Source organism: Haliaeetus leucocephalus, unplaced genomic scaffold (assembly GCF_000737465.1).
Source record: "Haliaeetus leucocephalus isolate CR32 unplaced genomic scaffold, Haliaeetus_leucocephalus-4.0 Scaffold384, whole genome shotgun sequence".
Lineage (NCBI taxonomy): Eukaryota > Metazoa > Chordata > Aves > Accipitriformes > Accipitridae > Haliaeetus > Haliaeetus leucocephalus.
The window spans coordinates 7,741,140-7,756,245 of NW_010972820.1; the positions used below are offsets into that span (position 1 = coordinate 7,741,140).

A 15,106-nucleotide genomic window follows, 5' to 3' on the forward strand; every position below is an offset into this window, starting at 1 on the left:
TCAAACCAATACGCGTTTAAACAGCTTGAATATCAAGAGGCAGCACAGGAAAAGACGGAAGATAGAGGGGAAAACTGCACTCACCCTGCTTAAAAGTGCTGAGCCTTTAATGAGGTATTTATTGCAAATAGTCATCAGCGAACTAGTTAAAAACCATCCTCAAAAAGTGCCTTTCATGCTGGTGAATGAAAGCAGTGGAAGGTTTTTTGTGCGAGATAAAGAGCATGTAAAAAAAAATACAGGCAACCTAATTCAAAGATGTCAGCATGTGGTAGGCTTTGTCGCAGCAGAACTGGACCTAGACTCTCTTGTGAAGGGCACTTGATTGAAAGGAAAGAAAGGGTTGCAGAAAACCACAGAGAAAGAGAGAGGGAAAACAGATATAGATGGAAGAGCAGGGAAGACCCAAAAGGTAGAGAAGGAGTTGCAGCAGGGGTGAAGGAGACACTTACGTGGTCACTGAAAGATGGAAAGGAAGGAAAAGAAGAGATGCTGCAAGAAAGGAACAGAGGAGGAAAAAATGGAAGTAACTACAGTGGGGTGATAGGAATGGAAAGAGGAGGGAAGTTCCAGGGGAAAAGACTAGAGAGCAGAGGAAGACTAAGATGGAGAAGAATGAGGGCAGGGTGAAGGACTAACTGACCTTTAAAGGCCCATGTGGGTGCTATTTTTCAGGAGCATAAGGAAGATGTAGGCAAGGGCTCTGTGAAGAGTAAGTCAGATGTGGACAGCACAGGGAGAAAGACTGGAATACGGTGAGAGCGGGCAGTCTTGTGGGTAAGGCACTAGATTCAGACCAGGAGGTCTGGGTTCAAACTCCTGGCTTCACCAAAGGTCAGGTTTAACGATGCTGGGAAGGAGGCAATACAGTTCACCTTCATGGAAGCTTGGCTTTATTTTTCTCAGTGTTCTGCTATTTTCCCCTCACATGGCTGTGGGAAATTTGTGCCATCGACTTCTATCTGTTTTCAGCAGTTATCTGCAACAGGGAAGGAAAACTGCCTCTAGGAAACCCTTCTCCTTAGGTTGTCTCTTTTGCCTCATGAAGTTGTCAACTCTCTAGGGCAGGTTGAGTGTCTTATAGCATGCCTGCACAGTGTCAGACACAATCTCTATGTGTTGTGACACAAATACTGATAGTGAGTTTTGATAACAGCAGCCAAACATGCTTGTATTTGAACAGTTAGTATTGTCAGAGGGTAGATCAGATACTGATCTCATTTACACTGGTAAAAATGTGGAATAACGCTACTAAATTTACAGCAGGGTCAATGGAAGACTGGAAGTTACGTTGGCTTCTTGTAAGCTTATAGACTGGTTTCTGAGAGGCTTAAAATGAAAAGCCAGTGTATGTCCACCTGCTACACAGCTATGGCTATAGCTGCTTTCTGAAGTTTTTGTGCCCCAAGAAAAAGAAAAAAAAAAGACATTGTTCTTTAAATAGTGACTCTTACCAAGCTGATCAGAAGCCTTCTGGATGCTACAGCACATTAGAAAAGCCATGAAGAAGACAGATAGGTTTTAGAGACAGTCATTTCGTTCCATGGAACCTGGACACATGGATCAATTCACAATACTGCCGCTGCAGCAAATGCTCAGGGCCATAAAACACATTACAGATCAGGAAACCATCAGAGTGAGGGATAAAATTAATCACTAGTCTTTCACTGGCTTGGATTCACTGCAATTCACAAGCCTCTTTTCTCCCCTTCTCCTATGTTTCAGCTGAAAGACACTGAAAACTGTGAAACTGCTCCACTCTGAAATGTCCTCATTCCTGTACTGCTTGGACTTCAGATTTTTCCCATTCCCCACTCTTTTAGAGATCTCTGACAATAGGAAATTGGTTGCCTGTATTTCACGTTCAAAAAGAAAAGGGCAGCAGTTTTACATAACACCAAGAGAAAACTCTGGGTAATAAAGACATACTGCTCTATGCAGGGAAAGTTCAACACAAACCTGGAGTCGGGGCACAAACTCCACGGGAGCCCCAGTGAAGCCTGGGACTTGCCCATTTTTGAAGCCCATCCTTCCTAGCTGCTCTGCCCTGCTCTTATTTAACTTGCTTTACAGCCTGTCTGTGCAGCCAGGCAAGCCTCCCTGAGCAACACGCACACACGCACTCGCCTGTCCAGCCTCAAATGCTGCTTTTTGGCAGCTGCCCCTAGACCAAGAGGAGCAAGACTCTGTAGTCAGAGATGGAGTCTCTTGTGAAGTCCTGTGAGCTATTCCTGTCCGATTATGGCACTACCAAGAGACTCAACTGTTTGAAGTATGATGAAGTGCTGTGGATGCTGAAGGAGCCAAAAACTGTGGGTCACTGGGACTGATTTTGAAAAGTTTTATTTTTAAATTCCACCTAGGGCTTTGCCTCAGGAACTTGTGGAAATCTCCCAGTGAAGTCATGTTCAAATCAGGGCAAGTTTCTGCCTAGTGGCACGGCTGAAATCCTCAGCGCACAGGCTTTGGTTTGCTGCGAAGTGGAAAACCCAAACCACCCTTCATGAAACTCGTAGCTAAAACACAAAGCTAACTGGAGAAGGTGTCGGGATCAGGTAGAGGTGCAGCTGGAAGAGCTCTCTACCAGGAAGCTAGCAGCTCTCCCGGGAGCAGGGGAGAGGGGGCTGGCCAGCGGCGGCTGTCTCCGCTCTTTGTAAGGGAGGATGAAATAGCTTGTTAGGCTTTAGTTACTATGGGATGTGGCTGAAGCTTGACCTGGTTTATGAGCCAAGCCCTGGTCTTATGAATTCAACAGAAAAACTTACGCGGACCTCAGTGGGACCTGGGTTTGGCCTAACATGCTTTATTTAGCGTCTTGAGCGAGGGAAACATTTTTCTTTAGATTACAGTTGAAAGATTCTTGGGTTTCAGCTTAAGTCTTATGGTGGCAGTGTATTGCACACTCATATTTCTTTCTTTTTCTTTAATAAATCACATTTCTCCTGCACTTAGCCTCTGACCAAAACCTGTCTGCTTGAACTGCAGTAAGCCTGGCCAGTCAGCGATGTCTCTGCTGAAAGCGATCCCCTCCAACCACACCGTGCATGCACCGGCTGACCTCCGCGCTACCACATCCCCACCCACCCCTGGAGCTCCAGGCACCTGGTGGGGAGCGGAGGCTCTGGGAGCGCAGGGAGGCAGAGACAGCAAATTCACGTTTGCGTAGCCGTGCTTCTGAGGCACGGGGATTTGCTGGAGCTGGGGCCAGAATGAGCAAGTTGTGCTAGAGTCTATCAGATTTGTGAAGTACAGATGTGATAATACCACTGCAACCACAAAAGAATTTACAACAGGAAGCGTTGCAGCTGTTGCTTATTAGCATTAGTACAAATTACACAAAGCAAATTGCTAGCAGACATGTTTCCATAATATTTAACTCATGGCAGTGAATAAAAGTGATTCTTTTTCAAGCAAAATTTTAGATTTCCAAGGGAATCGGTTTCCAATTGTCCATGAAGGGAGCATGGATTAGAGAGCAGCATGCAACTATTGCGAGGCATCAGAGGCAACGTGTGCAGCAACTTGCCTGTTTTCTCTGGCGAAGGTGTGCGAATTTGGGACCATATTTCTTTGTGAGAGAAGGAAAATCCGTACGGCTTCATATGACCCAATTACCAGCGACGGGGAGTGATGGTGTGTGGGCCCCATTCTGGAGCTGCCGCAGTAAGGTTCTGCACACAGAAGTGCTTGGAAAGGAAGGGAGGCTCTTGCTGACCTGCCATTTCCTTGAGTTTTTGCCCCCAAAGTGCTTATTATGACTTATTTCCCTAGCAACCTCAAGCCTGTTGATGTGGAAGCAGCCTGCGCCAGCAGAGCAATCCCCTAACACAAGCTCAGGAGGGTGGATATGGAGACAAAATCCGCACAGCAACAGACTGAACGTGCAGACTGAAACATCAGGGTGCAATCCCTGAACAACTGACAGCAAAAGCCCCTGGACCAAAACCCTGGGCACAACACCTCTCCAGCCAAACCAGTTTCAAGCCAGGCTAGCGGTGGGTTTTGGTGCTGCCGTACCTGCCACCCTGTTGCTCCAGCCAGCGGCAGGCAGCCCATTCGGGCACCTCCTCTGCCTCCCTTCTTGCTGTATGGGGAAGAGCTGAGCCACCAGCCCTGGGGAGGGAGGCTGTAGTTCAGAGAGGGGGGGTGCCCAAAAAGCATTTAATTTTAAGTAATAAAAAGGGGCCATTTAATTATTGCCTCCCTCTCCGGTGCCAAGGCAGGACTGGTTGCATCCTGGTGGATGTCTGACCCCAGAGATGCTCCTCCATGGGGTGACCTGGGGGGGTCACCCAGGGGTTCCTGGAGGGGCTGATGTCTTTTTCCAAATAGAAGCCATTCAAGAGAGAGAAAGGAGGAGGAAAAAAAAAGAAGGCACTAACTAATTAAGTGAAGGTTTTGGGGGGTGTTTGGGCGAGGTAATAGCTGACAAATCCACCTCTGAGCTTGCTCGGCCCCCGAAGGGTGCAGCCAGGAAGGGGAAGGCGCTGCACCCCGTGGGTGGGAAGGGGCCATGGGGTGGCTGTGCCAGGGTGAGAGGAAAGGCCATCCATGGGTGCCGGAGTCGGGGCCAGGCTTCGGAGCTGCTTCCTCTCTAAAACAGTACACCTGCTCCTGCGCTGTCCTTTCATCCTGCCTTACCCGAGCCTTACTGGTTGAACTGGAGGATGGCTTGTGCTCCTGCCGCTGATCCAACAGAAGCATCTTTTCATGCCAAAATTGCTGATTATTGCTGGTTTTGCTAGTAATGTTCTACTTAATCTCTCACAGCCATCCTTTCTTTAAGAAGGAAAGAAGTGCAACTCATGAAGACTGCTGACAACCTATAGAAATTCAGCAATCAGTTTAAGGGCAAAAACAGCCCAGAGTGATGCTTTACATGCCAGTCCCAAGGGTGCCTGCCTGCATTAATCATGTTGAGCGAAGCTGCTAACACTGCAAAGGCTGCCGCGCTCTTCAGCCTGCCAGGCAAGACAGCGGGCTCAGAGAGGTGGAGGCATTCCCACAGGCATTTCTTGAAACTCAGCTAGGTCTGGCTGGGGAAGGAGGCGTTTGTTGGTGTGAGAGAAGAGGCCGTGACAGCGGGTGGGTGGGAAGGCAGCGTGGCTGACCAGCGTCGCAGCAGAGGCTGAGCTGGCGGGCCATGCTAGATGCAAGAAGCTGGTCTGCCTGGGACCGCTGGCTCTGTTCTCCTGATGCCTGGCACTTGAGCAAGGGAAGAGCTCTCCCCAGATCCTTAGACTATGCCTGCTTGCTTCTTTTTTTTTAAAGCAAATGCTCACAATGTATTGAAACTGCCTGAAGCAACCAAAGTGCCTTTTGATCCAGCTATGAGTGCTTAGAAGTAGAAAAGAAGCACATGTATTGCTTTTAAGGGTATGCACATCCACCCACCTGTTGGGAACAGTTCAAAAATACAACTGAATTGGCTGCAGTCTGAAGCCAGAGCTATGAACAGAATAGCAAGCGAATTTGTACAAGCAATGTCTAAAGCAGCAGCTAATGGAGAAGTGGCTGACATGCATGTTCTGGCTCTTTAGTGCTTGTTCTGAGGAAATGACCTGACACCCTCGGCACAGCAGAGCTGTTTAACTACCCTCACTGACAAGACTTGAAAGAGAAAAATTAGTTATAATTGCAATATTACTGCAGTAATGTTTGCCTCCTAATTGCCTTTCAGTGAAAAAAAAAATATGCGGTGAGGCATTTCTGTTATAAGCGCTACTTACATGTAAAATGAATCCACTAACAGCCTCCCCCGTAAAAACCAGAACATTAAATATCATGGCCTGGACAGTCCTGTCATACCTACAAGTGTCATACCGAATGAGATAGCACCACTGACTGTATACATCAGACACATACATGAAAACTATTTCAGCATATTAAATGTAGAAACATCATTGCCACTAAGGAGTCTATAAATATTGCGTTGGTATTATCAGCCTTCTGAGCTGTAATGTCGGGTGGAGGGAAGGAGTGAGACACACAGCTAAATGGGAAGGAATCTTGCTCAGGAAAGTGTGTAGCTGGGGGGGTTCCCCCAGTCTCAGAACAAAATGCGAGGTTACAGATTCTCCAGGAAAATACAATAAAATGCAAAGATCTTCTTGGAACAAAAATGTTCCATTTCCAAAATGTCAAAATGATGTTTTGACATTACCAAAAGCTGTAGTTTCAGTTAAATAGAATTTTACATTAGAAAGTGACATGCTTTTATGAAGAGTTTTGATTTTGACAAAGTGGGATTTTCCAGCATTGAAGCCATCTGATACATTCTAACCAGCTCTGACTACTGATATACTACAGCCAGGTGGATTTCTAAGTGGAGGAATTAAAATCATCTTTTGAAAAAAAGAGAGGTTAACTAAATTCAAAATTATGGGGGGGGGGGGGAGAAAAAGATTGTTTGAGGACTCTCTGAAGGTGACATTACTAATACAGTAAGATTTTTACATATTTGGGGGATTGTTGTGGGGAAGAGATCCATTTATTAAAAGATGTAAGGGTGAAAAATGACCTGTACAGGTTTGGTGTTGATGTGAAGTCACCTCTGCCTCAACCAGACAGCTGGCTGAACAGATTTCCATTCTCTACACCATGGGCACAAAGTGATGCGGGTGGTTGTTACCTTCCAAGCATCGGCACATTTAGGGTTCAGTATATTACATCACTGGATTGTATACAACTTTTCATTTAACACACTTATTCAGCTATTCCTACTAAAAGTGTTTCAGCATGCAGACAGGATTTGCTGAAAGCTGGTCAGTCCTGTAAAGATCCAATCCTGCAAACGTATGCAGACAACTTTTTTAATTTGGGGGAGTAGTCCCCAAGAGTTTAGTGAAAGTCTTGTGGGATATGGTTTCTCATGTTGTTAAGGATTTTCAGGATTAGGTCTTGAACTAGTATCTTTTTGTAGGAGTTGTAGTCTAGCAATGTGCACCAAGTTGAATTTTACTCCATGAGGTATTTTTGGTATTATTCTGTTCTTCATAAACAGGGTCAGACAGTATGATGTCTTGCATATTATCAGGACCCCATTTCTCAATTCAGTTGAGGCTAGCTTTAAAATAACCTGCATGACTTACAAACACATGCTACCACTCCTTGTCACACACTAAGGGTTTAAACTGTATGGATGTGTCCCTTTATCATCCTCCTTTGTGAAGGATGAAAATGAGGGCGTACCCATGCCACAAATTACCTCCTCAGCCAGAGACCTGTCCTCTCCCACCTGGCGATGTGGAATATTAATGAGCACTTTTTGGATTTGTGTAAGAGGCAGAAGAGCATTATTTTTAATCCACTTGAGATGGTAAAGCCTGGCACATCTGCATGTGTGATGAAAGCCACAGCGCAATCAGGAACCAACCCTACAGCGTCCACCCTGGACCTGACCATCGTTGCAAAGTGCAGAGATGTGCCCTGCATTGATAGCTCCACCTGGGGAATGTTTCCGCCCAGCTCCCTCGCTTTTTAAAAATGCAGACAAAACCAAAACCAGAAATTCTGCTTTTTCTTAGAGTGCCACAAACTGTACGCCAGGCAGAAATGGCTCAGGGAAGGGAGGGAAGGGAGCCGACAGCTGAGCACGCCAGACACCGTGGGAGCCATCCGCCCCCTCTTCGGCATAACGGGAAACATCCTGTCAGAAACACTCTCTGCATTTGGGCTTTTCTTGAATTAATTATCCGTAAACGGTGACGGGCTTATCCTGCTGGGAGCCTGCGATTCCTTGTCGGTGTTCATAGATGTGCTCGATAGGAGAGTCGTGATGGTCAAAGCTCATCAGAAAGAAAGCACCACGGCATCAGAACTCCAGCCTCAAGTATATTAGGGCTGCTCCCTCTAGTGGGAAAAAGTACTTTAGCTGCAACACCCCCCCTTTTTCCCCCCTATTTTCTTCTTTTTTTTTTTTTTAACTTTCTTTTTCTCCCCCCCCTCCTCCTTTTTTTAAACTGAAGAATTCAAGTTTTCCAGATAGTGCAAGACATGGGGCAGTTCCCATCAGACAACAGGTGACCAAACGCCGCGCTCTTCCGACCCTTGAGCAGCGGTGGTGGAGCTGGAGCCCACCCAGCTGATGCAGGTCAGCGGTTACTCCTCCGAGGTGGGCCCGTGGCAAGTGAGAGACTCTTGGTTAGTCTTCCAGCAGTCCTCAGCGTATGCCGTAGCTGTGTTTGGTTTTGATTTCCCACTTCTGATTACAAAAATAGGACTTACTATAATCATAATAATACTAATGATAAAAAATAATTATTGTAATTATATACTTTTTGGCAAATCATTAACACAAAGCAGCCCAAAAGACCCCATTGGATTAAAAAAAGGTGACAATGCACAAATGTTAAAAAAGACAAAGTCTTTGTTAAAAAAGAAGGAAAACCAATCTGCAAATGAATGCATTTCTGTAAGGCAACATGTTACCTTTAGTTTTCTGTCCAGATTTAGGTCAGGTTCTGTTGTTGTTCAAGAAATTGTTAGAACTTGGCTTGCTTGAGCTTATCAATGTGGTAACACAGTTTCAGCGCAGGTCCCAGTTTCAGCCCCAGGTATTTCATGATCATGTCACTTTTCAGCAGCAACAAAGCATTGCCATCAATCTCCTGGTTTTAAAAGAAAGAAAGAGAATCAAAATGTGTCAACCCCCTTCCAGTGCTGCATCCTGACACATTAAACAAGGTGAATCAGAAATAGCATATCTTTTAGCGTAGAGGTAGCTGAAATGTCATGCATTTTGAAATCCCATTTAAAAAAATTGAAATCTGAGGTATGATAGAAGGAAACTCTATAAAGGAGAGGTTAATCAAATAGTATGTTTTATACTTCAGGAACTATAAGATCTGTCTAGGTTTTCAATTATTTTGCGATTAAAACATGAGGATTATTTTAAAAAAATCAGGGTTGCTCTAAGCCAGTCAGCCTTGAGAGAAAGGAGTGAGAGTAATGGAGAGAGAGAGGGATGTGGCTTCACAAACTGCTAATAGCACACCTCTGAATCTCAGTTCCATCTTTGTCCCTGGCTATCTGCACATTTCACATATCTCCAGTACACATATTCAGTGAGAGAGAGAGATATATATATATATATACATGTTTCTTTTTCCTAAATTGAAGATAGTAGTAGTTTTCTTATTTCATTGCATTTATTAAGAAAATTTGTTCAAATTTAATTTAACCCTCACATAAGTAGAAGAAATTGCTGCCAAGTTCAGTTGTTTATCCCAGACCTATTGGCTTGAAAACCTTTTGAAATTACAAAGTGCTGTGCTGAGCACAAGGTAGCTTGGGTGCACAGAGAAATAGACTCTTTTACTATGGACTGTAAAACACAGACTCTTTCAACTGTCCTTGCTTGGATCCTAAGCTTGTCTGGTGTTTACTGACTGTATTAGCAGATCTGCTAAAAAATACTACCCCTCCCCAAGGCCTCCACCACACTTACATACTTGGACCATCAGAGCTAAAACATAACTAGTGCTATGGGTGTGAGCATACCTATACACACACACAAATGCTGTATATATTGTATTCTATGGTTTTGATGGTCAGATGTTTCTTCTGTGATCTGTTACCTACTAATTAAGCAATACTATGGATTCTAATTTGCCCTGATCATTATTATTCCATTTAGTAGGTGATTTAGCTGATGAGCAGTTAAGGTCACTTTCTGATTAACTCAATTAATTAATGCTCTTCATTTTGCAACCCCCACTCTAGCCATAATAGAAACTCTTTTCACCCTCCCCCTCTCCTTCCCATTATTTTAAGGAAGATAAGGGAAAGTAAGAATAAATATTACATGTGATTAAAATTTGCATAAGAAAGAAAAACAAACTCCTGGAACTGTGATGCCATAGGGTAAAAACACTGTCAAGGGTTTGGTGTGGAGGCAGCTGTTTCTAAATGTTGAGTTCAGCATTTTATTATTTCCTTTATTATTATTGTGTGGGGGTCAAAATTAAACTCCATGACAAGAGTATGCCAGAGGGAGCATTCATATCCAATTAAATATCCTGTATTTGCCATGTCCCTGTGCAGATGTTGGCTTAACTTCTCTACAGTACTACTATGTCAGCTCTTTTAAAAAATAATTTAAAAAAGGATTCTATAGCATGGTCCCCAAGTCTGCAAAAGTCCCACCAGAAGATCTTGAATCAGATCTGGAGCTGGTAAAATTCAGTGCCATCAGTGCAATTCACTTGTTTCACATGAGTTGAGATCAGGCCCACTGCAAGTTAGAATATTTCAGGAGAACATTGCCATGTTGCTGCAGGGGGATGTGAGCAGCAAATGTATGAGCTGCAAGGTCATGATATCGTGGGTATAAACATACAGCTTCCACCTGCAAGAATGAGTATTACTCTGCGCTGACTTCTTGCAGCACTTACTCTGAGGATACTGTTCAAAAAGCAGAGTAGCCCCTAAACAAGCCCTGTGCCATGGAAAAAAGAATTGCACCTGGTGGTGGACATTCCCCAGAATGAGGCTTTTAATGAGAAAGATGAAAGTCCCCATCTTCATGGGTGTTTAAGCACATAATTCTGAGTAAAATCAAAGACTTCAGGATCTATATCCTGCTTGGGATATATATATCCCTTCTTTTGTATTCTTCAGTCTTGTGAACAAGACACCAACCCTGGTAAAGCCACCACCTGCAACAGGAGTGCAGCAAGTGGCAGCTCAGCGGTCAGTGCTCAAACACTCGAGATGAAAGTCTGGAGAAAGATGCATGCTCACAAGTCTGATGTCTAGCACTGGCGGAGACAGGTTGCTATTTGAATAAATTGGATTAATTATGTCAAAGGTTTTTGTCTCCTTCATACATGCATTTGCCAATCACTGGCCATAATTAAACTGTCAGACCATAACGTTGCTTCTATTCCTTCCAGCTTGAGTTTTCTACCTGCTAATTCCCTGTGTAAGTATTTCCCCTCCTCCATTTCCCTTCCCCCAGTCTTTCTACCAAGTCTTTCTTGCTGAGAGCACTGCAGTGCATGGGGCAGTGCTGCTACAAGGTCTCTGCCAGGCTGACAGCTCCTTTGCATGAGGCCAAAAGATCTACCATCAGCTACGGGCTCAGCTCTCCTTGGCGCACAGTCCTGCCGAGGGAGCAGGGAACAGCAGAGGGGAGGTAGTAGGCAGCTTCACAGTCTTTGGTGGACACTCTCAGGAGCTGCCTGTGACAGAGCTCCTTGGGTGTCTTGGCAAGAAGAAAAGCTTCTGCTTCTCGTGTGCAGAGCAGAGACAGAGCCAGGTCATCCTGCAACACCTACTGCAGCAGTGGAGAACAAGGGCTGCAGCTCCTTACTGCATGCTGGGAGAGCTGGCGCCGGGGACTGCGGTCAACACCCAAATGGCTTAATATAGCAGTGGGAGAGCACACTGCCCACGTGCAGGATACCCCCCCCAGCCTTTTCTTCCTGGTGGTCCCACCACCCTCTCCCTCCCAGTGTCATAGCTCAGATGAGCTGATTGCCAGTGCAACGATTTCAGGTGATAGCTGGGCCTTGTCAATGACAGTAAGTGCTTCTAAGTAAATTATGCACCTGCTTCATAGAAAGATTGAACATACAAGAAGATATGGCTAAGGTTAATGGACTAATCACTTTTCTCTCACCCCTGGGGTCTCCGTGCTAATCCAGATGAGATTTGAAGGCTGAAAAATTGCAGGGACATATATAACTCAAAGGCGTAATTGAATTGAGTTGTGTTGTAATCTTACCCGGGTTCTCACACCTACGGCATATTTTACAAGGAAACCAATGATAAGTAGAGCCCATGGGTGCTGGGTGTTCAACAAAGGATGACAGGGACAGTCTTTAGTGGCAATTTAGCTTGGTCTCTTTGGTCACAGAGCAGCTGTAGTATCGTGGCATGCTCCAGTGCAGCTGGCCCATGACTGCCTGGAACGTGTCACTGCCCTGTTGCTAGATAAAAGCACATTGTGCCATCCTTTGCTACAAGCGGAAACTAGACAAAAATGGTGCTTTTGCGCTGTCCATATTTACAAGATGAACTTTAAACATTTCTTTTCTTTGGGATGTACCTGTATGCCTCAGACCATGGCAATTCTCTCTCCCTTGCATGAAGAGTTTTCTCTTGATGCACAGCCCCTTCTGAGAGTCTCAAAAACTTATGCTAAAGAAAGTTCCTTTAAATCTAAAGGTGGTTTGTTTATCTGCCTGGTTACCCACATTCGTTAACAGGTTATAAGGCAGATCTGACTTCTCTGCAGAAGACAGGGAAAGTAGGCTGGCAGCTGTCCTGTAATTGCAGATTTGGTCCTAGCACCAGAGCACCTGCTCTGTTCTCAGCCCAGCGGCCTGTCTGCAGAATGGCAGATGGCCTCAGTACCTGCCTAGGGTGAGCAGACACCAAGGCCTGTGCTCATCTTCATTTTCACCTGCTCCTCAGCCACCTCCTCTCCTCAGTATCTGGAAACCCTGCATCCAGGGTGTAGCTGGAAGTCTATCAGTTGTCTCCCTCAGCTCTTGTCTGCAGCCCCACATTCCCACCCATCCCTGCTGGCACACGGGCAAGGAGTAGGACCTGGTGATCAAGCCCTCTTGCTTGCTTTGCAGCCTAAGGTGCTGTTCAGGAGTCAGGGCTGGGGAGCTCTTCTTGCTTAGACCTTGGTCCAGGCACTTACATCCAAAGATATGACCTCTAGCTGAACACAAGCAAGTCACTTTTAGGGTAAAATCCATTTTCACAGACAGTCTGAATTGATCAAGGAGGGATGGAGGAGGAGGAGGAGGCTGAAGATGCCATTAGATGCATTGGTGCCAACTCCATATACAGCAGCAGAACAAGAAACTCCAGATCAGATGTGTGTTTACACTCTTCCCCTTTACTAATTAAGGATAATATAATTTCTGCCACTGGAGATTGCCTAGCAAAAGCAACTATCATTTCTCCCGTGAGTCAGCAGGTCTGTTAAATTTGGTTATGTAGTTACATAAATCTGAAGGGAAAAAGATTAAAAGCTTGGCTGTTTTGGGTTTCTCCTGTTAAACGTCTAGAGACACATAAAAAATGCTCTTCAGAGAAGAATCATAGGTATCCTGGGAAAAAATTGTTGTTGAGACGAGGCTTTTTTGTGCCAATCTGACAATGAAAAATGAGCACCAGATCCTCAGTGCTTTCTCTTAGGCTTGGCATGGAAACAATTTATGCTGGCATGGTTGGGAACAAATAGTGAGCATTTTCTAAAGACATTGTTAGGGTCTCCCCATTGAAGGATAAATAGAATAGAATAGGACAGAACAGAACATACTAGACTATTTCAGTTGGAAGGGACCTACAATGATCATCTAGTCCAACTGCCTGACCAGTTCAGGGCTGACCAAAAGTTAAAGCATGTTATTAAGGGCATTATCCAAAAGCCTCTTAAACACTGACAGGCTTGGGGCATCGACCACCTCTCCAGGAAGCCTGTTCCAGTCTTTGACCACCTTCTCGAGTGGCAAGTGAACATTTCTTCAGCCCAAACCCCCCAGCAGTGCTGAACTCCTTGCAGGGCCCTGTGTTCAGCCTGGCTGAGCATGAACACTGCCTATAGCAGTCAAAGGCACCTTCGGGGGGGGGTGTGTGTGATGTGTACTGGCTATCTGTTGGGGCTGCCCATGCACTTGGCTTAAATTACTCAGAAGCAGTAAGGGCAGCCTTCTACATACGTGTTTTCTGAAGAGCTCCACGTGGGGACCTAAAGCGTGAGGGTCTGCATCCTTCACAAACCAAACCACGTCATCCACCGTCCAGGTCAAAGGATTCTTGCTTGATGGCCGAGCCGCGTCTTGTTGTTCTGGTGAAGGACTTGAGGCTATCGGTACAAAAAAGCCCACAACAGCGCATTACAATGGCATGCAGTGGTTTCCTTGGTTTGTGAGCGTGCAGGGGTGCGGCAGCCTCACTGCGGCGTTGGACGCTGGATCTGTGTGTGCAAGTATCAGCCTGAGATGGTGGGGTGGGGAGACAAGGGGACTTGGAGCAGTTTCCGATCTGACTGCTTATCGGGAGACATGATCCCAGCTGGTGAATTGCGTTAAAAAACATGAAACCCTCAGGTTCCTGCTGGGGAAGGAAAAATGTGCCAGCTGCCAGGCTCTTAATCCGAGCTGCCCCTGCTGTCTGATCTGCAAGCAGCGGGGATCTTGGCTCAAGAAGACACCACCCTCCCACCTGGAGAGAAAGCGCTTCAGCACTAAACAAAGGAGGTTTTGCCATTGAATGTGAAGGCTAGAGGATAAAATTAGGATTTAGCAAATAGCGTTTTTTTCTTTACATTCAAATATTCAGACTTATCTTAGAGCTTAAAGGAAGGTTTCTAGTCCATATCCTCCTAATCTTAGGCTCTCACAAAGCTGATGGTCCCCACTGAATGCCTATTTGGAAAGCTACTAAAACACGCAAAGATGAACATTGCACATGTGACTTTTTAATGGTATAAGCCCTGGATGATTTAAGGTCACTTCGGCTTGCTGTAGCTTTAAATCAAGTGAATAAAGGCACATTGGAATGAAAGTGCATTTATGTTTTTATTCTTAGTCTCTGCAGAATTATAAATCTCAGCCTACACATGAATATAATTTGTACCCCCACTAATGCTGTTTCACTATTACAAGAACTACATTATGCTAGGTTACAGGAAAGCTGTTTAAATTTGTTTATATCCACACCAAGCAAACTTTGCATTAGCAGGTGGCAGCACACAGATGTCTAAAATGTTACTTGCCCAGACCTGCTCGTCTCTTTCCGTAAAGGCCCAGTTTTTAATGAGAGAGGTGCAAATGGCAAGCAAGCAGACACTACAGAAGACAAAAAAGGAAACAGAAGAGTGCTAGTAGAGGGAGACCAGAGATCCTAAACTGGAACCTGGAGAAGCCCCAAGTAGCCAAGAGGGCAATCAGGCCTGCCGAGGAGAGAAGGGCTGAGCTCTCCAGAGAAATACTGAGCCTATAGAGACAGATGAAATGTATGAGAATCCCCATGCGTGACTCAAAACACGATCCTAATTCGTGTGAGCAAATGTAGTGGGCTGGGTTTGTGGCTTATGTAGATTGTCATTCCATTGACTTCAATAGAGCTGTGCTGATTTATA

The 15,106-nt window shown here is 45.2% G+C and overlaps 1 protein-coding gene across 1 annotated transcript in view; it reads right to left on the bottom strand.

The window, feature by feature from the left end:
* Nucleotides 1-8,483: 8,483 nt before the first annotated feature.
* Nucleotides 8,484-15,106, bottom strand: part of SCML4 (sex comb on midleg-like 4 (Drosophila)) — a 46,476-nt gene continuing 39,853 nt past the window's right edge. Inside the window, exons 6-7 of the mRNA XM_010573401.1 lie at nt 13,683-13,828; nt 8,484-8,609 (exon numbers count right to left, since the gene is read on the bottom strand). Of these exons, the coding sequence (XP_010571703.1) occupies nt 8,484-8,609; nt 13,683-13,828 (272 nt within the window). The remainder of the gene's footprint in view (nt 8,610-13,682; nt 13,829-15,106) is intronic.